Genomic DNA, 22,840 nt, shown 5'->3' on the forward strand with positions numbered 1-22,840 from the left:
GAGCGGCAGCGATCCCACGTTGTGCTCGGGGCTCGCTGGAGCACGACGCCCCGGGATGTGGGGCTGGGGGCCGGGGTGGGATGGATCGGGGCTGGAAGCCGTTCCCTTGGTAACGTCGGGTCCCAGTTTCCACCAATCGATGTGACGGTGCGGGCTGGGGGGGCTCGTGTCCTACATAAAGTGCCCGTCGGGCATCGCGATCCCCGGCAGATGCGAAACGATGGCGAGGCTGACGGGCACCCGGCCCCCAGCTGCCCGCCGCTGGGGCTGCGCTGCCGCTTCCTTCCTCCTCCTCCTCCTCACCGTGCAAGCTGGTAAGGGCGGCGGTGGTGGGGGGAGGCACGGAGGGGTCCCTGGGTCCCCCCAACCCTGTGTGCCGTGGTGGTTATTTGGGGCTGAGCGTGGCTTTCCAGCAGAGAAGGGGGGATGGATGTGGCTCCTGGATGTGCTGTGCCCCATGGGGAGGTCTGGCAGCCCAGCGCAGGGCTCAGCACTGCAGGCATTGTGGGGTGTGGGACTGCAATCCCCTCCTGATCCCTGCTCAGTGGGGCTTAAGACGGCACTGGGATGGGTAATCTGTGGGATTGCTTGCTGGCCAGAAGCAGATTGGAGAGATGGAGCCAAATTCATCAAGATGAGGCGGGGAGGCAGCGGGAGGTGTGCCAAGCATGTGGGAGGGTGAGGAGCAGGAGGAAGGCTCCCTGTACCCACAGGAACAGAGCTCCCTGCAACACTCCCTGTGCATGGGAGGTGTGGGTTAGTGGCACCAGGACGAGGCAGGGATCACACTGGGAGCAGGCACGGTGTGGTGCCATCCCAGCAGTACTGGGATGTACTACATGCTGCAGTACTGGGACCACTGATACCTCAGCCTGCAGGGAGTCCCACAACCTACCTTGTGTGCCCCCCCATGTTGGCCCACCTGCGGGACAGTTCTCAAGGCACACTCTGCCCACATGGGGACAGGAGAGGGCCGGCAGCCTGGGCTGTGTGCCATTGTGCCCGGCTGTGTGCCATTTCCCAGCACGTCCCAGCTTGGTACATGGTGGTCTCAGCCCTTCTGCTGCAGAAAGGCAGCTTGTTGGCTCCCAAAGACACAACTGTCCCCATATCCCCTTCTCCTCCCCACATTCCCTTGGCAGCAGCCAACCCTTTGGCACTGCGGGGAGCACAGGGAGGATGCACACAAAGCAAAGCTTCCCCAGTGCCATTTTAGCCACACATCCTGCCCTGTTGTGCCTGTGCTGGGGCACAGCAGTGGGACAGTCCCTCCTCCCCACAGCCCAGAAAGCTGACCTTGGCGGCGATGCCACCGTGGCCACCATCAATCACTCACTGACGCTGCTGCAGAGGCTGCAGGAGCTGCTGCAGAATGGCAACAGCAGCGACTCGGTGCTGCGGGTGCGCACAGCCACCTCTGATGAGGCCAAGGTCTTCCACACCCACCAGCTGCTGCTCAGCCTCCAGAGCGAGGTCTTCGAGGGGCTCCTGCGCAACCAGAGTGTTGTGACCCTGTATGAGCAGCCTGAAACTGCTGCTCTCTTTGAGAAGTTCATCAGGTATGCAGGGAGACCACGGGATGGGAGGGATGCTGACAAAGAGGGAGGTGTTCCCATAGGGATGGTGGGAACTCAATGGGAAAGGGATGCTCCACAAGGACCTGGTGGGATGGGAACAGCAGAAGGGATGGAGCCAACTGGGTAGGATGTCCCCTCATGGACCCTGTGGGATGGGGATGCTGGGAGGGATGCAGCCAAGGAAGGAGGGTGCTCTCTCAAGGACCAGTGGGTTGGGAATGGAGTCAGAGGACAGCAGTGTCACCACCCCACGCTCCACCTCAGGTACCTGTACTGCGGGGGGGTGTCCCTCCTGCTGCACCAAGCCATCCCACTGCACCAGCTGGCCACCAAATACCGGGTGTGGGGGCTGCAGCGTGGCGTGGCCGACTACATGAGGAGCCACCTGGCCAGCGAGTCGAGCCAAGGCCACGTGGTGGGCTGGTACCACTACGCCGCACGCATCGGGGACGCTGCGCTGCAGGAGAGCTGCCTGCAGTTCCTGGCCTGGAACCTGTCGTCCGTGCTCAGCAGCGCCGAGTGGGCTTCGGTCAGCGTGGAGCTGCTGCTGCTGCTGCTGGAGCGCTCCGACCTGGTGCTGCACAGCGAGCTGGAGCTCTACACTGCTGTGGAGGCCTGGTTGACCCGGCGGCAGCCCGAGGACGCTGTGTCTGAGCGGGTGCTGCGTGCCATCCGTTACCCCATGATCGCACCCAGCCAGTTGTTCCGGCTGCAGACGCAGTCGGCGGTGCTGGTGCGGCACTACAGCGCGGTGCAGGACCTGCTCTTCCAGGCCTTCCAGTTCCACGCCGCGTCCCCTCTGCACTTCGCCAAGTACTTCGATGTCAACTGCAGCATGTTCCTGCCCCGCAACTACCTCGCGCCCAGCTGGGGCTCACAGTGGGTCATCAACAACCCGGCGCGGGATGACCGCAGCACCAGCTTCCAGACACAGCTGGGGCCCAGCAGCCACGACTCCGGCAAGAGGGTGACCTGGAACGTGCTGTTCTCACCACGTTGGCTGCCCGTCAGCCTGCGCCCCGTCTACTCGGACTCGGTGTCCAGCGCCATCCAACCGGTGCGCATTGAGGACGGCCGCCCGCGCCTTGTCGTCACACCAGCCACCAGCAGCCCCGACTTTGCTGGTGTGAGCTTCCAGAAGACGGTGCTGGTGGGTGTGAGGCAGCAGGGCCGTGTCTTTGTCAAGCACGCCTACAGCTTCCACCAGAGCTCGGATGAGACGGCTGACTTCCTTGCCCATGCCGACCTGCAGAAGCGCACCTCCGAGTACCTCATCGATAATGCCCTGCACCTGCACATCATCATCAAGCCCGTCTACCACTCTCTCATCAAGGTGAAGAAGTAGCGGGGCTGTGGGCATGGGGCTCTGCCTCCTTGTCCTCTGTTTGTAGGTAGATGGGGGCCTCTCTGCTGCCTGCCTCTCCCTGCTGCCCCCACTGCCATCCCCGGGTGCCTGCGGGGAGCACAGAGCAACCATGTGGTGTGGGGACAGGGACAGCCCCTGCAGTGGCACCTCTGCACTGACATGGGTGTGTTGGGATGGGGGTCCAGCTGCCTCCCCCAGCAGAGGACACCTGTGGAGCACAGCACCTTGTTCCTGCCTGGGTGTCCTTCACCTCCTTCCTAATAAAAGCAGAAAATGAGTGCGGGGAGTGCAGGGCATCTTTGGGTATCCCCCGTGCCTTGGGATGGGTGGGCACAGGGACGCATCAGCTGTCACACCACTCCCAGACTCCATATGCCTCCTTTTAATGCTCTAAAATGATAAACTTCAGCTCCTGTGCTGCTCTGCTGAGCCATGGAGGTCACTGCCCAGCACAGCTGTGTGTGTCCCACGGTGAGGTTTGGTCAATGGGCCCCAACAGGGCTGGCACTATGGGCTACGTGGGGCGCTGAGGTGGGCAGGATGGGTGCTCAGCCTGTTGTTTGGCACGGGGATGGCTGTGCTTCAGTAGGGAGCTCAGCTCAGCACCAAGGGTTCCACCTGTCCTTGCTGGACGTCCTTGTCCCAGTTGCCATGATGCAGCTGAGCGGTGAGTGCCGGCCCTGCCTGGAGCTGGGGAGATGGACAGGGATGTGTCCCCTGATGCTCTCACTGGGGTATGATGCTACTGCCACCTACCCCGTGGTCGGCGACCTCGAATGGCTGCAGCTTCCTCTTTCTCCTTCTGGCACCCAGCGGCTCTTCCCTCTCCTCCAGCACAACCATTCACCTGGCCCTGGTGCCGTGGACGTGCTGCTGTGCTCACCTTTGCAGCACGGGAAGCCCGGTGCTGGTTGAAGGGTTGTATGGCAATGGCTGGGAAATGCCAAATGCCACCACCCTGGAGCAGGGAGCGGGAGCGCAGCTCTGCGTTGTGCAGCTGCAGCTGGTGCAGGCGGCACAGCAGGGCCAGCACCTCCTGCTGCTGCATGGAGCTGCTCCCACTTTGCACAGCCTCCTCCAGCCGCCGTGTGTGCTGCTGGCTCTGCTGGAAGCGCCGCTCCAGCTCTGCCTGCGGGCACAGCCAGGGTCATCCCCCTGCCCAGGGGTCAGTGTCCGTGCTAGAGGGCTGGGAATCCACAAGCCCAGCTCCCTGCAGATGTAGGGTTGAGCTGTGGGTGCTGCAACTGGGGCTCCCAAACCTTCTGCTCCTGGAGTCTGCCCTGCTTCTCCACCAGTGCCATGAAGCTCTCCCGTGCTGTGATCACGCTGGGTGGTTCCGGCACATCCATGTCCATGTTCCTTCTGCTCTCACTTGGCCCTCCTGTCTCCCCTTGTCCCTCCTTGCCCCAGCGCAACGCTCTCCTCTTCCAGCTGCAGGAGGCATTTTGGGGTCTCAGTGGCACAGCCCGGCTCTCTGGGGACTCCATCTGCACCCACGTACCGAGTGAGGACCCGCAGGTGACTGGTGGCCGCCAGCCGGGTGTGCAGTGCTGTGCCCTCCAGCTGCACCAGGTGCTGGCACAGGGCTGCCTGCTCACGGCAGGCACTGAGGAGCTGGTCCCGCAGCTGGACCTGGGCTGGGGATATGGGTGTCAGCACCGAGCCCTGCAGCTCCAGGGCAGCACAGCGTGGCCAGGCATACCTTGGGTGTAGCGGATGGTGCGGTGCTTGCCTGGACCTGGTGCGGTGTACAGCTGGTGCTTGAGGTGCTGGATGTCCTCGTGCAGGTTGGCCACAATGCTGCCACGGGGTGAGCTGCCGAGCAGGTTGTGCTTCACCTGAAATGGGGACATTGTGAGCATCTCAGTGCCGCAGAACAGCACATCCCCAGCTCAGGTCCCCGAGCACCGCATGGATGTGCAGCAGGAACCAGCTCTTATGCCCTTCCTGCTGGGGACCAGGGCTGCTCAGAAAGGGGACAGGAGGATGCTGGCAGGAGATGGGACGGTGTCCAAGCTCCTGGTCCCACCGTGGGGCGGATGCTTTTGGCGCGCTGGGCGTAGGTGAGCGTGCTGCGGGACTCCTCAAAGGCAGAGCTGGCAGGGCTGATGTGGGCGATCATCACCGTGTGGCTGTTACCCCTGAGCGAGTCCTGGGCAGCAAAGCACACAGCTGAGCGGGGTGGGGGGAGCAGCCCGTGCCCCCCAGCACCATCTCACCTTCAGCAGGCGGGTCAGTTTGCTGTCACGGTAGTTGACGTGTGCTCTGCCTGCTGGTTTGCTCAGCGCCTTGATGCAGTTGCCCAGGGCCAGCAGCGACCTGTTGATGTGCGCTCCCTCCTTCATCCTCTGCCCACGGTTCTGCGTCTGGGCAATGGGGTGAAGGCAAAAGTGTGATAGCAATAAAAGGGGGCCGGGGGTCTCCCAGCGGTGCATGCCATACCCACGCCGCCCGCTCGGATCCTGCCAGGTCGATCAGTTGGAGTTGCCCGCAGCGCAGCCCCCGTCCCCGCACAGTGACCTGCAGCACGGCATGAGAGCGCGATGATGTGTGGTTGGTGGCTGTGGGCTCCTGTGTCCGCCGCTGATTCCCCTTCAGCAGCAGCTGTAGGACCTGGAGGGGACAGGCTGTGCTGGTCAGGGGCTCATTGCTCCCCACTGCCCCCCAGACACCCCCTGTCCCACCTCCTCGGTGCTGCTGGCCGACACTTCAGTTATGCCGACCACTCGGACGGTGCCGTGGGAATCCTCCCACAGCTGCAAGGAGCGTGGAGAGGGGCTCAGCAGGTCCCGAATCACCTCGTTGTAGATCTGGGTACAAAGGGGGGAGCTGGGCTCATCCCACATGACATGGGGACCCACGGGGGACACAGCACTGCAGCACAGTGACACCCCAGCTGTGTGCCACTCGCTATTCCCTGTTCGTCCCAGAGATGGAACATCCCTGCTTTCCCACACACCTCTAGGTAGGACATGGAGACCTCATGTTCTGCATCACTGCTGCACTCCTTGATGGCACAGAAGAGGTCGCCCAGGGTGCGGGCACAGATGCCAGGCTCGCTATCAGTGCCGAGCATGGTGTAGGTCTTCCCACAGCCTGGGGGAGAGGGGATGGCTCATCTGGGGCTGGGACTCTCTCCACAGCCCCTGCCATAGGTTGCCCACCCCTGAGCCCCTCACCAGTGGGGCCATAGGCAAAGACAGTGGCATTGCAGCCGGAGATGACGCTTGCGATGAGGCCTTGGGTGGTGGCACGGTACACAGTCTCCTGTGGGAGAGTAAATGGTCCCAGGGCACATTTCAGTGCCTCCACACCAGCTGGCTGTCCCACACCGTGCTCCCAGCCCCACATTCCCATGCCCTGCCCATCCCACGGACCCACCTGGGTGGATGTGGAGTCAAAGGCTGCATCAAAGACGTAGGATTTCTCCCTAGAGCGGCTGGCACGTGGGGTGTTATCAGGGTTCTGCATGGGGTCTCGCAGCACCACAACCTGTTGATGGACACAAATGGGGCTGCCTAGGGCACCTGTCACCCCCATGCTCCAGAGGTCACCTCCAGCTTCCCCTTTGCCAATGTCCCCTCTGTGCTGAGGCCCTTCACGTTCCTGAATCATCCCATTGTCCCCAGGCAGTGGCTGGGGCTCAAAGCTGCTTTGTGTGCGGTGCCAAGGGGACCTGCCCAGCCGGCTGCTCCACTGCCCACTGGCACAAAAGCACCTCTGTGAGCACAGCCCAGCAAGGTGCCCTCAGCTGCACACCTCCAGCTGGTTTGCAATGCACTCACACCATAGGGATGCTGTTTGTACCCCTGCACCAACCCCAGACCTCTGCTTGTGGGTGATGCCAGGATAGAGGGGGCCCAGTGCTGCCCCCATAGCATCTGCCAGCACCCCTGGTGTCTCCCAGTGCCATGCAGATTCTGACCTTCATAGCAAAGCAAACCTCATGGCTACCTAACTCCCTCTCCTTGCAAAGCCTCCAGGCCTCCCCTATAACCTGAGCTAGGGACTGGGAGAGGCAGCACTGGGGTCCCACAGCCCCTCAGGAAGGGCTTCTCCCAACCCAGCGACCTCATGGATTGCCATCCTGCTGCTTTATTATTGTAGGGTCTCTGCAGGGTATATAAGGCTGCAGGTGCCCCCCAGCCTGTTTTGTGTGCACATCACACATGAGCACTGCATGCAGCACCAGGTTCATCCAGCTACGTTTGGAGCATGCTAAGGGTCCCACCCTGCCCCACATACCTGATCCCCCTGCACCCTGCCTTGGGTCCCCATCCCACAGCTGTACCTGCTCATCCAGGCGGTGTGCGATGGGTCTGGCCCCCCTCTGCAGCTCAGCCACACTCATGGGTCGGATACGAAGAGCCACCTATGAGACAAGGGCAGTGAGTGCAAGGCAGAGAGGACAGGGATGAAGAGACAGTGCAATGGGGACCTGCACGCTGGCCATCGCTGGGTGCAGTCTGGCACTGGGCTGGCACAGCCGGCAGCCGATGCAGCCCCCGAGACCCCCCCCCATACTGCAATTAGAGTCTCATTTTCCTGGGAAGAAAGAGAACACCGCTAGGATTGGCCTTAAAGGGGCAGCTGGGCAGTGAGCCCTCCTGCTGGCACCGGCCCCTCACTGCCTTGGGGACAGGTGGTACAGGGTGGGGAGTGTGAAGGGGAGCCCCATGCTGTGTCCTCCTCAGGCTCCTGGAAACACTGTCCCACTATTGATGTAATTAGTGCTGGCACTTAATGAGGTGTAAGGCTGGTGCTGGGTTCCCTCTGTGCACTGGGGTAGGACCCAGCCCAGCAGCACCAGCACCTGATGGCTGCACCTGAGTTTGGGTTGCACTGACTGCGTGGTGCCTCTCAGCATCCTCCCATTCACAGGCAGCAAACTGCCAATGGTTTTGGGGTTCTGCTGACCCCAGAACTGGCTGTGATGGTTCAGCAGCAGCGTTCTGCTTGGGGCTGGGGGACAACAAACCTTGCGCCCCCACCCGATAGCAGCAGGCAGCCTGGATTGCGGGTGACATGCACTGGCTTCATAGTGGGGCTGGGTGGGGAGAGGTCCTGCTGCTGGGCTCACCCCCAGCCCCACAGCACAGATGCTGCCCCCCCAGCAGCCCCATCCCCACGTCAGCAGCTGTGCCGTGGGGTGAACACAACAGGAGGCTCATTAATAATTGACCGGTGGATAAGCCGGCAGTTGGGCTGCTGTGTGATAACAGCAGGGCTGTGTTTACCCAGAGCTGATAACCCCCAGCCCTGGCTCCACAGGAGGGGATGGGGGGAGTAACGGGCTGAGTGAGGGGGGCTTCGCCCACTCCAGGATGCCAAGATGCACCACAGGGCACCAGCTGCTGTTGCACTATGGTTGGTGGTTGGCTTTGCACCACAGTTCGGTCCCAGGAGGGAGATGGAAGGGAGAAAGGACACGACCTTCCCGCTCTCTGCTCAACCCTGCAGTGACAAAACAGGAAGCGTGGTGTGGGAAGCTCCTGTTTATTCACACTACAGAAAAAATCAGGAGGGCAAAGGGCCAGGGAGCATCTGTGAACGGCTTCAGTGCGACCTGCTGGTCCCGTCTGCTATGGCTCCTGCAGAGAGAACAGACACAGGTAAGGGCTGGGGTGCAATGCAGGGCTGCAGCTCTATGCCACAGCCCCATCCCTGCACCAGCCCACAAGCACCACCCCCACAGGGAGGGGGAGAGCAATATGAGGATGGTTCAAGTTGACCTTGGCAGCCTCCTTTTCCTCCTTTTCCTCTTTTTCCTCCTTTTCCTCCTTTTCCTCCTTCTTTTCCTCTTTTTCCTCCTTTTCTTCCTCCTCCTCTTCCTCTCCCTCAAACTTGGGCAGCTCGATTTCCTCCCCCGGAGCCACCACTTCCTCCTCCGCGTGTTCTTTAACCTGAAAGGCAGAGGTTGACCAGTGTCCCCTGCAGGACCTGCACTGCTCCCCACACACAGGATGGGGCAGCCATGCAGAGCTGGGGATGCTCCCACAGCTGCTGGTCCCAGTACCTTCTTGCTGTCTGACTGCTGGGCCTCTGCCCGTGCCCTCCTCTGCAGCTCTGCTTCAATGACCTCAAAGAACTCCTTCTGGGTACGGTCGAAAATGTCTTGTGGACTCTCATCCGGTGTCTCCTCCACCACGACATGACCCTCTGACTTGGCACGTTCCTTCAGCCGCATCTCCCGGTGCCGGGCTTCCAGAATCTTCTCCCTCTTGGTCTCCCGCTCGAACATCTAGGGCAGAGAGGGGCTGAGAGGAGCAGGGGGACCCCATGAGGACAGCCACATGCTGGCAGCACTGAGGGCTTTGCTGTACAAGCACCCAGCTGAAGCACACGTACTGCATTGGCCAGGTTCTTCTCGTTCTTCTGCAGGGTGCAGAGCCCAGAGGAGATTTCCAGCAGGGTGATGGTGCCCAGCTTTGAGCCGCAGCCCACCACGCAGCCGTTGTCCTGCAGGCTCAGGCAGGACAGGGGCTCGTCACAGATCTGGGGAGGGAGGATGGGTGGATGTCAGTTCTTAGCCCTTACCTGGTGCCCCTGGGGAATCCAGGCAGGGAGAAACCCGTGTGTGTGTGTGTGCCAGCAATGGAAGCCTACGTGCAAATGTGAGGACTTGAGGGCTGCTGCTTGGCAGAGCAGATCCAGAGCTCTGCACAGTGAGACGTGAGCTCCCTCATCTCCTGACCCCATTCCCAGGAGCTCCCCACTCTGTGCCTTCTGGTTGGTGTTAGTGCTGACCGGGGGTAGCCCCTATTTCCCCCAGAGTGAGAGAACAGGAGCTGTGAGGAGCTGACCTTCAGGCTGAGGGATGGGTTGTTCTGTTTGAAGAGGAAGTCCCAGATGTCCAGCGTCCCATCCATTTTGGTGGTGAAGAAGACGGCTGGTCTCACAGTGCTCCAGCAGCCGGCCGTCATGTAGGAGAGGTGGTACCTGCCCGCAGACCCCATCTCACTGTCAGATACTCTGCCACAGAGCAGGAGGGTTTTTTTTGCAGGGCAAACCTACTCACACTGACACCTACTTGGTACACATAATTGATGATTCCTTCGCATCCTCCGACCAGATCCGGGCAGTCCAGTCACCGACCGACAGGAAGAATTTGGGGAAGAAAGGGTTCCTGCACAGTGCGTAGATAGGCCCAAGGTGGCCCCTGTAGGTACTGGAGATTTTCTCGGGGGGTGTCTTGGCTTTGCGGTTGCAGGAGATGATGATGCCCTGCTCTGTGCCCACCATGAACTTGATGGGCTGAGGGTGGGAGCAGGAGAGCAGCTGTCAGCAGGCTGGGGACCTCACAGCGTACAGGACAGCTGCTCAGTGAAGGGCTTTGCAGTGTGACAGCTGCAGCCAGTAATGGGCAGAACGGAGCCCTGAGACACACAGTGATCTGGGGGGCTTCAGAGGCTGAGCTGCCAGCAAGGCCCCGTGCTTTGGGAGCACATCAGCTCCTGACAGATAAAGGTGGGTGAGAACACGCTGCAAGCTGCAGCACTGTGCTCCAGGCACTGACACTGCCCACCCTGCTCAGGCTTTCCCAGCTCACACACCTGCCATGTTTAGGACACCATTTGCTTGTGGGAAGCTCACCAGGGTGGACTCATACTCCAGTGTGCTGGCACCCAGAGCATTCTCCAGCTGCCCCTGGCGCGTGATGTCCAAGATCAGTATCTCGGTGGGCTCAGACAGTTTGCGGATGTCCCAAAACAGGACCTGCAGGGGACAGATACTGCAGGGCAGGGGCTGCTCCCAGCCATGGATGCTGGGAAGCCAAGCACCCTGGAGCTGGGCAGCTGCCCTGTGCCAAAGCATGTCAGGCTGTCAGCGCCTGCCAGCAAGGACTGTGTGAGTGCCCAGCCCTTTCCCTGTCCCTGCCCTTTACCTGACCATCAGTGGAACCTGAGAAGCACTCGGTGCCAGTTTTGGACTGCAGCCATATTGCACTATACACAGGGTCTCTGTGGCTGGCCTCCACGGTGGACACCTCCACAGGCAGCCTCCCCTTCCTGAGGTCCCAGTAAGCTGGAAAAGAAAAGGAGCTGTCAAGATATGCTCCGGTTGCCTTGCCTGTTTCCTTGGAGCCAGGGAAGGGCCCCCAGCTGGGATCCCGCTACTGTGATCATACACAGAGATGCCCACCCTGAAGGGATGAGCAATTTGCTCTTTCTACAAACACTAAGCTAGATGGTGGGAACATTAAATAGCCTCAGTACTTCTTTCAGCAATCATTTCTGTGGCAGCTGTACTACAATCCCCAGCGGCAATCCATCCCCCAAGCTCCTCTCCCGCTCTGCAGAAAGGGTTGCAGCAGGATCAGATGTGGTTTGAAGCAACACCCCCAGCAGCAGTTCTTATGCTCAGCGCTGCTCAAAAACCATCCTATGTGACCTGACCCTGGCTGTGCTCTCCTCCCATGTGCCTTAAGGGCAGTGACTAACAAAGGCAGGCCCCCAGGAGAGCAGCATCTATCTATCCCTCTTTGTCTCTGACAGGCAGCAGAGGACAGGTCATGGTGCAGGAGCATCCATGGCTCAGTAAAGGTTGGGCAGCTGGGCCGTGGTGGCACTGAGCTGCATGCACTCCCTCTCACTTGCTTCTAATTAAGCAATTGGATGTGATGGTGCACGCTCTGCTGGGCAGGTGCCACACGCCTGGGGAGCTGTGCAGGACGTGCTGAAATCCCCCCTCCATCACCTGCGGGAACAGCCCTGTGATGCATGCCCTGTCAGATCTGATTGCTGCTGCAAATGGCAAGGAAAACATCGAAATGAGAGCAATTAAATCAAAGGGTTTGTGTGGCCAAGTAAATAACAGAGCCATAAAACGAAGCTGGCAAAGAGAGGCCCTTTACCAGGCACATAAAAGAACAGCACAAAAACAATTCATTGAATTAAGCAATGGCAACTCTTCCAGGCTTTTGCCACATAAAGATATGTGGCTGTGGGTTCTGTGCTGCCCTGAGATGAGCAGGTCTGTGGGTGTGGGGGTGTTAAAACCAAGCTCTTGTTGAATTTAAATGAAGCCAGACCCTCGTTATATCACGGCATCATGCACAACCCATCTCCCTTACCTATCTGTCCATTGTAGCATCCCCCCACCAGGATGTTAGAGTCTTTGGGACAGTACTTCAGGGACACGAGAGGGGATGACGGCTTGAGAACCACCTCTGGCTTGTTGCAATTTACTGCCAAGAAGAAATGATTAAAGAGTGATGTGCAAAAGCAGCCAAGAGGCACAGCACCCTGCTTCCAAAGCAGCCTGTCACACCACGTCACAGGGATGGGAGGTGCCCTTGTCTGTCAGCCGGGGGACAGACCTGTGCTATCCTGATTCCATTCTTGGTATTTTTCACTCTAAAACACAGCAGGTTCGAGCCTGACAGAAGAGGGCAGTGCTCAGCCTGGGCTTATGCTGCCTCTTAATCAAGCACAGATGAACCATAGAAACACAAAAACCACATAAGAGACACGTGGCCCAGCTGCCTGTTGTGGTCGCAGGCGCTCTGGCTCATGAACTTATGTAGTTGGATTTTAGCAGTTGTCTTCCACCTGCTGACCAGCTTTCAGGTCCCATTTCTGCCCTGCTTTGCATTGATCTGCGGGCAAAGCAAAAACCCAACCCCTGCTCACCTCCTCTAAAGTGTTGTGGTGCTTTACTACATCTGTGAGATGCTTTGAAGGCACAAAGTGCTTCCGCAGCGGTACCATTACTGACAAGCAAGTTTTCTCATCCCCTTACCGAGATCCCAGATGTATGAGTCAAAGCTCATGTCTTCCTCACTCTGCTGGAACTCCAGGCTGCAATAAGCCACTGCCACCTTCCTGCCTTTGTCAGGGTGCCAGGACAGATGGGTGGCTGCCCTCTTTATCTCATTTGGATCCCTTTTGATAACAGAACATCAAAAAAAGGATGTTAGTTTGTTAACAGCTTTGTCACACTCAGGGATGACCGTCCCCAAAGGAAACGGTGGGAATCACAATTAAAACAAGCTGCAGCCCTTGAGCATCGAGTTCAGGAAATGATTCTCCTGGGGGTTGGGTGGGGGGAAGAAGAGTTGATGATTTAATAAAGTCTTTCCAGTTATACATCTTTAAGAATCCAATTACGTTACCGGATCTGACTTCTAGAAATGACCTAACAGCCCCTGACATGTGCAAAATAATCTTTGAGGGATCCTGCCTGGAACACTGTTAGAAGATGCTCAGAGCTTGTATGGGTAGTGGCACTTATGTTTGAACTGCCCAGGCCGGACAGGGAGGAGAGGAACTAAGGGGCTATAGGAGGTCTCCCCATCCACAAACCGTTTTAAAGCCATAGTTTTCCCCTTGCTTGCTCTAGTTTTTAGCAGCTTGTCACAGGGCTGGGTGAGTGCAGTGGATGGAGATGGGAACAACTGTGGGTTTTGAGGAGGGGGTGGTGGTTCGACCTGATGACGTTGACGGTTTTGGCGGATGGAGCCTCATATTCAAACTCATCGGCCTCCTCCTCCGTGAAGTACTGCTCGTAGATGTTGACGGCGTTGTTCTGCTTGACGCAGTGCTCCATCAGCTGCAGGCAGAGCACCATAATGTCACACTATCACCTGGGGCAGTGGGTTGGTATGGGGACAAGGGCTGTGCACGGCCTCACCTCCCCCAGGTGGATGATGGTGTTGACATAATTCTCCTCTTTCTCCACTTTCTTGCGGAAACGCAAGGTCTGCTCCGGCTCCTGCGCGTTGAGATCCTTGGGCCAGCCGCCCTCTACATGGTTCACACCACGGTTCTCCACCTCCACCCGCTCCGTGTTGGCCTGCAGGGAGTAAATAGGTCAGAAACACTGAACATCCAGAGCATGTCCCCTATGAGGACAGGCTGAGGGAGTTGGGTTTGTTCAGCCTGGAGAAGAGAAGGTTGCGGGGTGACCTCATTGCAGCCTTTCAATACCTGAAGGGAACTTACTCCCAGGAGGGGAGTAAACTCTTGGAAAGGGCTGATAATAGCAGGACACGGGGAAATGGTTTGAAGTTAAAAGAGGGAAGATTTAGGTTGGATGTTAGGGGGAAGTTCTTCACTAGGAGAGTGGTTAGGCCCTGGAACAGGCTGCCCAGGGAGGTTGTGGATGCCCCGTCCTTGGAGGTGTTCAAGGCCGGGTTGGACGGGGCCCTGGGCAACCTGATCTATGGGGTCTCTATGGGGATCTATGGGGTCTCTATGGGGATCTATGGGGTCTCTATGGGGATCTATGGGGTCTCCTGGGCAACCTGATCTAGTAAAGGTGTATGTTTGGTGGCCCTGCCAGGCAGGGGGTTGGAACTACATGATCCTTGAGGTCCCTTCCAACCCGGGTCACTCTGTGATTCATTCTGTGATTCAGGGACCCCCAGGGATCACAGCCCTGCGGCCTGCTCACCTCATGCTCCGCCAACACGCTGCTATGCTGCACACAGGCATCTACTGGGTCCCTCAGCACAAAGTTATCGGCCAAGCTGGGGTCGGGCTGGATGTCCACGCACACCTGGGTGGGGCTGTCGGAGAAGTTGCAGTAGCGGCCGAATTCTCTGCGTGTCCTCGCGTAGACGTGAGTGATCTCCATGTTGGGTGAAGGCCGAGGCCTGGCTCAGCGCTGCAGGCCGGGCCGCGTCCACCGTTACCTAGCAACAGCAGGCTGGCGTCACGTGACGGCGCCGCCATCTTGGGAAGGGCAGGGCATGTCAGCTGCTAGCCGCCATGTTGAGAGGGCAGAACGTGGCTAATTAGTAGCAATTAACACTGGGAAGAGGCTGTGTAATCAAGGACAGGCTTGGCCTTGTGTGTATGTGCAGGGCCAGGTGCCTCCAGCCCCAGCAGCCACAGCTTTGTGTCCCCTGCTGGTGCAATGAGCACAGGCCGCAGCCTGCCCCCATCCCAATGCAGCCCCCTCCTCACACCCACAGTGAGGGTCCCACAGGGGCAGCCATGATGGCTGCAGCACCCACAGGGCCCAGTGCGAGAGCAGCAGCATCCCCATGGCACACACAGCATCTGCCAGCCCACTGCCAGGCTCTGCAGAGCAGCACAGAACACTCAGACCCCACCAGCAGCCATACATTGCCCCTCACAGCACCCTACACAGCCCCAGGATGGACCCCACCAGCAGCCATATATTGCCCCTCACAACACACTACACAGCCCCAGGATGGACCCCACCAGCAGCCATACATTGCCCCTCACAACACACTACACACCCCCATGATGGCCACCTCTGTGCCATAGGGAGGTGGGACAGCAGTGATTTAGTACAATAAGTGTTTATTATCTTTGCCCAGAGGGCACATAGAAACGAGGCAGGACTCCCCGCTCCTCCTAGTGGGAGCCCCCAATGAGGTTAGTCCACATGCGCTGGGGAACAGCTCTCCTATGGTACCGTTACATAGACACGTTAAAAGCCAAAATAAAACCAACCAAAAACATTAAAAACCATTCAAGTTACCAACAGCCAGTAATGCTAATCACGTGTAACAGACAGATGGAGTTAGGGGACAAAGGGATATGTACAGTTATCTTTAAAAGACACAGTGAGTCACTGCTATCAAGTAATACTCCAAAGGGGCTCTTGCCCAGGGACAGCCTCTGCTCTGCCACAGCACTGTTAGCTGCAAAACAGGGAGCTGACAACCAGAACTGCAGCCCTGAGGTCCCAGGGCAGCCCAAACCAAAAGGAACAGCCACAAAAGACCTCAATCAGCTCACACTCCTGGCTCCTTTGCTGTACCCTGGAGCCCTATCAATGTGGACAGGGTGGCAGGGATGTGTTCCCCCTCTTGGCACAGCCAGCTCCAGTCCTTAAAGCTCTCCAGGGAATTTGTGGTTACTGCAAAACCGTCCTGCACATAACAGGGGAACCTGCCCCAGGGAGCAGCACTGCCAAAAAGAGCCAACAAACCAACATGCATCGCAGCAAATCCAAGCTGGAACAGAGGTGGTGAGCTGAGCCGCATCTCTGCCCTTCAGGTAACTTACAAAACGCAAAGCAAAAAGAAGCCAGCAGGGTCAAGACATCCCTATCCCACACCCCTTGGCATGGAGAAGGTGGTGGGGTCACTAGTGGTTGGTACTGCATTGCTACGGGATGAGGGAGCTGCTCTGGGACAAACTCAGTCCCAGGGCGTGCTCCAGTCAAAGGAATCCAGATGCGGTCCCTGTCTGTGGCATCAAACCACCCCAATTAGGTGCAGGTGGAAAGGGAGAGGTGAACCAACCACCTCCAGCCTTCCCAGAGAGCCGCAGTCAGTCCAGGGAAGCATCCCATAAGGCAGGAAGACGTGAGAGTGAGCAGAAGCTGCCAGGGAAGAGAGTGCACGGAGCATGGATCCCACGGCTGGGGCTCATCTTGCAGCCCCTGGCCCACACTGAGGGGCTCTGGGTGTCTTTGGTTTCCATCACGGGGATGCCAGTGGCTTTTTCTCCTCCCACGAGCTGCAGGACGAGCTGCTAGGCTGGGAACTCGGTGTGCTGGGGCCGGAGGTGCTCATCGGTGACAGACAGGTAGGTGGCTCGCATGCTTGGGGAGTACTGCAGGAGAAGACAGGGTGAGCACAGCCAGAGCCCCCCCAGCAAACACCCACATCCCTCCCAGCCCAGCATCACTGCTAGCATAAAGAAACCCTGAGGATGGATGGGAAGATTGCTTCCTATTGGTATTAATCCCCATTAACCTGGGGTCTCTCCAGCCTCTGCCCCAGCTGGAAGGTGGGAGAGTCCCCAGACAAAACCTCCAGCTCTGATAATGGAGCACAATTCAATTTCTGCAGCACTTTGCTGGAGGGAGGGGCACCCTGAGTTGGCATTAAGGAAGATTATTCTGAGTTCGTTATTTTGGACTACAAAAGTCCTTCCTTAGGGATCTGAATCCTGGTTAAATTCAACCATTCGGGGCGAGGAGAAGCGCTCAAATTAATCCTCATGTTCAACCCACCCCCCCCAGCAGCAGCATCCCAGCTGTGAGGCCTGTGCAATCGGATTAAAGCCTCCACGCTTTCACCTGATTGCAAAACCTGCCCCCAAAAAAGGGAGAGCATGGGGACCTCAACCATCACAGCAGAGCTATGGCTGTTACCCCATCCCCATGGCAGCCCCATAGCGGCAGCCCCACAATGGGTGAGCTGGGATGGGGGGGAGTGAATCCTTGGGATGCAGGCATGGAAGCAGATAGATGCTGTTAAAAAGGAGTGAGAAAAACTGCATTGAGAAGGGATGGGGACCACTTCCAGCCAAGCTGGCATGGGCAAGCTGCAAACTGAATGTGGCCCTGCCCCTCCCCAGCACTCCATGCTCTACCAAGGAGCAAAGAAGCCCCAGAGGAGAAGGGATGGAGGGAGGTACAAGGGTGGAAGTGAGGACAGGAGCCCAGGGATGAGAAGTGAGGAGGATGAAGCAACTGAACTTACTCTTGATGGGCAACTTAGCTCCAAAATAATTGATGCAAAACAAAACGAAAAGAAATAAAATAAAGCAGGCATTAACAGGCAGGGTGGGTTTAAACAAGCAGCGGGGAGGGGGGGAGGGGGATGTTAGTGTGCACGGATTACTGCACAAAGTGTCCTTTGAAATTCTTGGGACGAGTAGGAAAAAACAAGAGCAGACAGAAAGAGAACTATTTTGGTCTCCTCCGAGCACGTGGTTGGTGACCTCTCCCTGTAGCCCTCATGGGCTGGAGAGGAACTAGGTTAGTGAGATGGGGAGCAGGGATCTGCAGGCAGATCCGGCACAAGAGGAGGGGGCCCTGCCCCACTGCACCATAACTCCATGGGGGCCTCCCAGCACCCACCGCCCACAGTCACAAGAAGGACTTGGCCTCAGCTGCCCACCGTACCGTGGGGGGGGGAGAGCCCCTGCCGATCAGCGGCACGTTCTCGTAGCGTGGGTTCCCTCCGAAGAGCACCGCCTGGTTCCTGCAGGGGTGAAAAGATGCTCAGTGGGGTGAACCCCCATCACAGCATCCCCCGGGTGTGGGGAACCCTGGGGTGGGCTCACATGTACTCAGAGACTGGGGCGTTGGAGATGGTCTGTGCTGGAGGGTGCAGGCTGCTCTGGCTGCCCAGGCTGCTGCTGTAGCTGCAGAAGCTGCGGAGCTGACCCCGCACTGGGTGGTGGGCAGCGATGCGCCGTGCCTGGGGGTTGAAGGGGTCCTCCTCATCGATGTCATCATAGTCCTGGTCCCTGCAGGGGGGTGAGGTGCCTGTTATCATCAGCACCGGCAGCAAAAAAGCAGGGGAAGGGTCTGCGCTGCCCCCACCTGCCCACCAGATGCCTCCAGGCACGTGATGCAGCACAGACGATGGTGGAAAAGGAGGCAGCCACCAGCAGGGAGAAGAGCACCAGGTAGAGCAGCCCCTCCACGCCATCATAGCAGATACCGATGAGAGCATCCAGGTAGTCCTGCAGCAATGGGATGGGGCAGGGATGGAGGCTGAAGGGACCCCGGGGGCTGCGTGGCTGCATCCTGGCCCCCCCTCACCTTGTGCAGACCGCGGCAGTCCAGCAGGGCTGTGAGTTGATGCAGGCTGGTCTCTGAGGTGTTTAGCAGCTGCTGGACCCCCAGGAGATCTTTCTGTGGAGAACCGAGGGGTGAGAACAGATGGGGGAGCAGGGGGCCAAACCCCGCTCCCCCCACCCTGTACCTCAGCCGTTGGGAAGAGGGGCAGAGCGAACTGGATCAGGCCCTGGGTCTGCATCTGCATGGTGGTCAGTGAGCGCTGGAAGACGGTGAGAGCCTACAAGGGGCAGCAGGGGGGGGGGTCAGAGCTGGGTGGCCACCCCCCACCCCAAGGATCCCATCCCCCCTGTACCTGCTGGAAGGGACTGCTCAGGCTCTGCTCACAGTACAGGTAATAGCGAACAACCTCTGTGAAGTAAAACAGAGACATCAGTGTAAGCACTGCAGAGAGCAGCACAAGGAGAGTCACAGTGAGGAGCACGGCTCCCCTGAACCCCCCCATCATGTTTTAGGGAGCACTAGGGTTCTCTACCTGCACTGATGTCACTCTCTGTCTGGTTCATGATGAACTTATCCGGGGCCACACAGAAGTCACTGGTGCCCTGTGGGGATGAAACAGATCACAGTGGGGTTGGGACGGCACTCAGCAACCCCACAGTCACCCCACGGCCCCCACTCACCACCGCTGCTGCCGTGTCCACAGCCATGGAGCACCAGCTGAGGATGAGGGTCAGGAGTCCACAGCACAGCATCCTACAGGGAAAGGGGTGAGCATGGCAGGATGGCATCACAGAAACAGCCCCATCCCAGCCCTCTGGGGGGACTCACATGGCGAGGAGGCAGCGGGAGTGCTTGGCCAGCCCCAGGCAGGCCAACAGGCAGACGGTGAGGACAAGGATGAAGAAGAGGAGGTAGGACAGCCATCTGGGTGCGGAGGAAGGGCTCTATCAGTGCATTCTCCCCAGCACCCCGGGGTGGGGAACGCTCAGAGTTCTGTCCCATCTCACCGGTAGTACTCCACATAGCCAACATTGGCAGCCAGAGCAGTCAGGTCGTCACTGACGCTGTGCCAGCTGGGCAGCCCTGAGAGCTGCAGCACGATGCTGCCTGCCAGCTGCTGCAGGAACTTGAGGGTCTGCAGGTAGTCAGCCCTTGCTGCCAGCACTTCGGTCAGCTGCTCCAGGTGCTGCTCCAGGGCCACCTGCAGCTGCTGTGTAGTGCTTGCCACCTGGGGATGGGGCACAGGGGGGATCAGCATGGCTGGGAAGGGGCTGAGGTGCAGACAGGGAGTGATGCCTGGCTGAGAACAAGATTTGAAGTGTCCTGCTGCCCCCTCCAGCCTTGGCTATCCCACAAACAAGAGCTAGTGCGGGGAGGGGTGGTGGGGATAACCCTACCCTACACCCCCAAATCAAGGGATGCAGTGGGAAAGGGCAGCTGAGGCACAGCGGGGACGGCCCCGGCACGGATAACACAACACAAAGGCCCCATTCTGCAGGGCTGACGTCAGCCTCCTGTGCTCAACTCAGCCCAGTTGCCCCATGGGGCTCAGCTCAGCCCTGTGGCATGGCTGGGGAGGGTCCCTTCAAGCACCCCCCCTCCTGCAATGGGAACACCAGTCCCGTTTCAGGTAGATTTTCAGTGCTTTCTGCCCCAGGAGGCAATGGCTTTGCAAGGTAAAGCTATGAGTGTGCAGCAGAGCAGCACCCAGGGGCACAGAGGGGACTGGGGGGGGGGGTCTCACAGCCCTACCAGTGTGTCGATGCCAGTCAGGGTGTGGTTGGCGTTGTCCAGGGCGTAGAGCAGCTGGTACACCCCATCATTGGTCTCACTGTTCCCATAGAAGCCGATACCTACAGCTGTGCTGGAGGCAGAGAGGGGACCCAGGTTAGAGGAGGGGGAAATGCTCACCCCAAGGCAGTGTATGGCCATGGGGGTGAGGACAGCATTGCAATAGGGACCTGCTCTGATTTGGTGACACCAAGGGATAGCACTGCTCTGATTTGGTGGTATCTAAGCCCAGAGCTGCTCCACGGGCTGGGCACTGGATCCTGCCAGACCCAGAGAGATCAAGGCAAAGCAGATTAGGGGAATGAGCTGGAAAACACCCATTGCTGACAAGCAGCACAGTGGGCAAAGCAGCTCCGAGCAGGGATGCACCCGACCCCAGCATGAGCTGCAGCCACACCAATAAAAATAACAAACACCAATTCAGTGGCTTCAGTCTGGTCTCAGCCCAAGATCCCACTGCATTAGAAGCCCCTGGGGGGGCTGTGAGCACCACGTCCCTGTGCTCTGCATTGGGATTGGGGAGAGATCATGGGACAGGTGCAGGGAGCTCAGCGGGGACATGTGCTGCTCAGCGCAGCGCTCACAGGCAGACAGCGAGTCTTTGTCTGCTGAGCCTCCAAAGGGAACCGCGTGCTGCTCCAGGGGGGGTTACAAGAGCAGGGGTGTGCAGGGCAAAGCGTCGCTGCCCCTCGTCTAATTGCTGCGGCCACAATTAATGGTGGCCACAATCCACAATTAAGGGTGGCCGCAATGAAGCGCGGCCGCTCAGGGCTGCCAGCTGGGTCACAGCACCACCCGCCATCTGCCACGGGCTGGGATTAGTGACCGGTTGGGATTAGTGGGAGGGTGGGAAAGGGATGGGGACGGGACCCCGGGGCTGCCCTGCTGTGGGGTGGGCAGGGAAGTGATGCAGCAACCCTCACCAGCAGATGAGCCCGGCGGTGACGGCCATCCAGGTGACACAGCAGGAGCGGGGCCGCTTGGCATCGGGCTCCTGGTCCCGTTTGCAGCAGCAGAAGCAGATCAGGTAGACGGTGAGGAAGAGGAGGTTGAGGCCGAGGCAGACGGCGGACACCAAGGCGAAGAAAAGCAGCGACTGCGGAGGGAAAGGGAACGGGAACGCGGTGCGGCTCGCAGAGCGATTCGGGGACGAGGCGCTGGGGGGTGCTGAGCGGCGGGGCTTCCCACGGGACGGTCACAAGGGGAAAGAGGAAGCGCTGCCCGTCCACGTCCCCGCGGCTCAGGGTGGGTGCGGAGCTGGGGAGGTATCGCAGCGTTCAGGCAGCGTTTGGGATGCTCCATGCACGGGACGGCACAGCGTTCCAATGCGGGGATCGCACGGCGCTGCCCCGCGTTAAGACCCGCTACAGCGGTTCGGCGGTACCGGGAACGGACGGTACCGGAGGTGCCCAAACACGCTCTCCCCGGGAAGAAGCGCTCTTTGTGCCAGCAGCAGGCGGGGTGAACGCGGTCATTGCAAGGAGCGGGTGTTTGTTTGTTTGTGTTGGTGCCCGAACCCCCCCCCCCCACAAAACCCCATTGCGGAGTGAGCGACGGGAGTGCGGGGGGATGGAGGGAGCGAGCACACGGAGGGGGGGTGTGGGGGGGTACGAAGGGGTCGGTACCTGCTGGTAGTCGGGGTCCCGGGGGTGGAAGGCGGCGGACACGGGCTGCAGGCGCAGGTCGCGGTGGGGCAGCCCGTGCAGCCAGGCCGCCCACCAGGGCGCCAGGTAATCGGCCCGGGCGGGCGGCATGGCGGGGCCGGCCGGGATGGGGCCGGGGATGGCGGGGGGCAACGAGCCGCCACGCCGCGCTCCGCCCTACAGCACACGCCCATAGTGAATAATCACGCCCATATATGAAAACACGCCCCCTCCCCCGCCCCTTCGGGAGCGCGTGTTCCACGCTCTTTGTAGGAGAGTCGGACCTTGCCCATAAGGGCACTGCTGCCCCCATAAGCAAACTGTACCCTAATGGGATGACAAGGGGACACACAACATATCACACGGGCTGAGATTGAGCTCAGACATCAGCAGCTGGGGATGCTCGCACCCCATTTGGTCACACCATGTTGGTTCCTGCTGCAGCAGTGCCCCAAAACTGCTCTGTATCAACTGCTTCGGCAAACAGCAAAGCTGCACCTCAACCAGGAACAGGGTGAGAAGGAAAAGGGACCGAGGAGCCTGGAAGGGCCAGGAGCTGGTCTGGAGCTGACCCTGAGCCCACACAGTGTGTGGGTGCACAGCTCACGCTCACTGAGCACTGAAGACCTTCAGGGAATACATCAGGGGAACCACAGTGGGGTGTAGACAAACCAGCCCCTCTAAGAACCCCTGAGCTTTCCTGCAGCCCTGCTGGGAGGCTCACCCTGAATTAACGTTAGCAAAAGCTACAGCTGAGCAGTCCTGCTCTGGCACATGGTCTCACCCAACAGCTGCCAGCTGGCTGGGCTGAGGAGGCCCAACACTTAGGATATGAAAGCAGACCATAAGGCAGCTGACAAGAAGCTCCATTCACATGCACAGAGCAGTTGCCTCAGCCCCCTCAGGTGCTGTGAGCTCTGCTGGGTCACAGACCAAAACCAGCTCCCGAAGCACCAGGCTGGCTGTGAGCTGGGTCCAGGCCATGCATGGCAGAAGCCATCCCT

General features: G+C 59.1%; 4 protein-coding genes across 8 annotated transcripts; 1 reads left to right on the top strand and 3 right to left on the bottom strand.

Moving 5' to 3' along the window:
* The first annotated feature begins 205 nt into the window (after nt 1-205).
* Nucleotides 206-3,221, top strand: BTBD17 (BTB domain containing 17). Its single transcript, XM_015880149.3, has 3 exons — nt 206-314; nt 1,283-1,559; nt 1,842-3,221. The coding sequence occupies exons 1-3, from the start codon at nt 221-223 to the stop codon at nt 2,920-2,922; spliced, it is 1,452 nt and encodes a 483-aa protein (XP_015735635.2). The 5' UTR covers nt 206-220; the 3' UTR covers nt 2,923-3,221.
* Nucleotides 3,222-3,310: 89 nt separating this feature from the next.
* Nucleotides 3,311-8,038, bottom strand: KIF19 (kinesin family member 19). 2 transcript variants are annotated; one of them, XM_085522961.1, is made up of 14 exons: nt 7,382-8,038; nt 7,235-7,315; nt 6,325-6,435; nt 6,123-6,210; nt 5,903-6,039; nt 5,628-5,753; nt 5,386-5,556; nt 5,163-5,309; nt 4,973-5,095; nt 4,646-4,781; nt 4,445-4,580; nt 4,203-4,374; nt 3,700-4,072; nt 3,311-3,633 (listed from the first exon to the last, which is right to left on the bottom strand). In XM_085522961.1, exons 1-14 carry the CDS (start codon nt 7,463-7,465, stop codon nt 3,458-3,460), a joined length of 2,061 nt encoding a protein of 686 aa, XP_085379087.1. In that variant the 5' UTR covers nt 7,466-8,038; the 3' UTR covers nt 3,311-3,457. The 2 variants fall into 2 exon arrangements, with proteins under 2 accessions (XP_085379087.1, XP_085379088.1); XM_085522962.1 differs by lacking the exons at nt 6,123-6,210; nt 7,235-7,315; nt 7,382-8,038 and having other exon boundaries at nt 6,325-6,443.
* A 385-nt stretch (nt 8,039-8,423) lies between these two features.
* Nucleotides 8,424-15,043, bottom strand: DNAI2 (dynein axonemal intermediate chain 2). Of its 2 annotated transcripts, XM_015880194.3 has the most exons (13): nt 14,338-15,024; nt 13,576-13,737; nt 13,373-13,494; nt 12,685-12,827; nt 12,017-12,130; nt 10,829-10,968; nt 10,537-10,659; nt 9,974-10,197; nt 9,747-9,882; nt 9,292-9,438; nt 8,960-9,184; nt 8,676-8,846; nt 8,424-8,534 (listed from the first exon to the last, which is right to left on the bottom strand). In XM_015880194.3, exons 1-13 carry the CDS (start codon nt 14,518-14,520, stop codon nt 8,526-8,528), a joined length of 1,899 nt encoding a protein of 632 aa, XP_015735680.2. In that variant the 5' UTR covers nt 14,521-15,024; the 3' UTR covers nt 8,424-8,525. The 2 variants fall into 2 exon arrangements, with proteins under 2 accessions (XP_015735680.2, XP_085379089.1); XM_085522963.1 differs by lacking the exons at nt 8,424-8,534; nt 8,676-8,846; nt 8,960-9,184; ... (1 more) ...; nt 9,747-9,882; nt 9,974-10,197 and adding an exon at nt 10,204-10,397 and having other exon boundaries at nt 10,497-10,659; nt 14,338-15,043.
* A 155-nt stretch (nt 15,044-15,198) lies between these two features.
* On the bottom strand, nt 15,199-22,033 carry TTYH2 (tweety family member 2). Of its 3 annotated transcripts, none has more exons than XM_085522966.1 (15): nt 21,819-22,033; nt 21,117-21,289; nt 20,155-20,266; nt 19,410-19,630; nt 19,231-19,326; nt 19,083-19,155; nt 18,935-19,004; nt 18,755-18,810; nt 18,587-18,679; nt 18,424-18,516; nt 18,202-18,344; nt 17,940-18,125; nt 17,779-17,857; nt 17,354-17,366; nt 15,199-16,478 (listed from the first exon to the last, which is right to left on the bottom strand). In XM_085522966.1, the coding sequence occupies exons 1-15, from the start codon at nt 21,945-21,947 to the stop codon at nt 16,435-16,437; spliced, it is 1,581 nt and encodes a 526-aa protein (XP_085379092.1). In that variant the 5' UTR covers nt 21,948-22,033; the 3' UTR covers nt 15,199-16,434. The 3 variants fall into 3 exon arrangements, with proteins under 3 accessions (XP_085379092.1, XP_085379091.1, XP_015735657.2); XM_085522965.1 differs by having other exon boundaries at nt 17,354-17,371; XM_015880171.3 differs by lacking the exon at nt 17,354-17,366.
* Between the last annotated feature and the right edge of the window lie 807 nt (nt 22,034-22,840).

This window comes from Coturnix japonica, chromosome 23 (genome assembly GCF_054131305.1).
Source record: "Coturnix japonica strain WE chromosome 23, WE-NBRP24, whole genome shotgun sequence".
Lineage (NCBI taxonomy): Eukaryota > Metazoa > Chordata > Aves > Galliformes > Phasianidae > Coturnix > Coturnix japonica.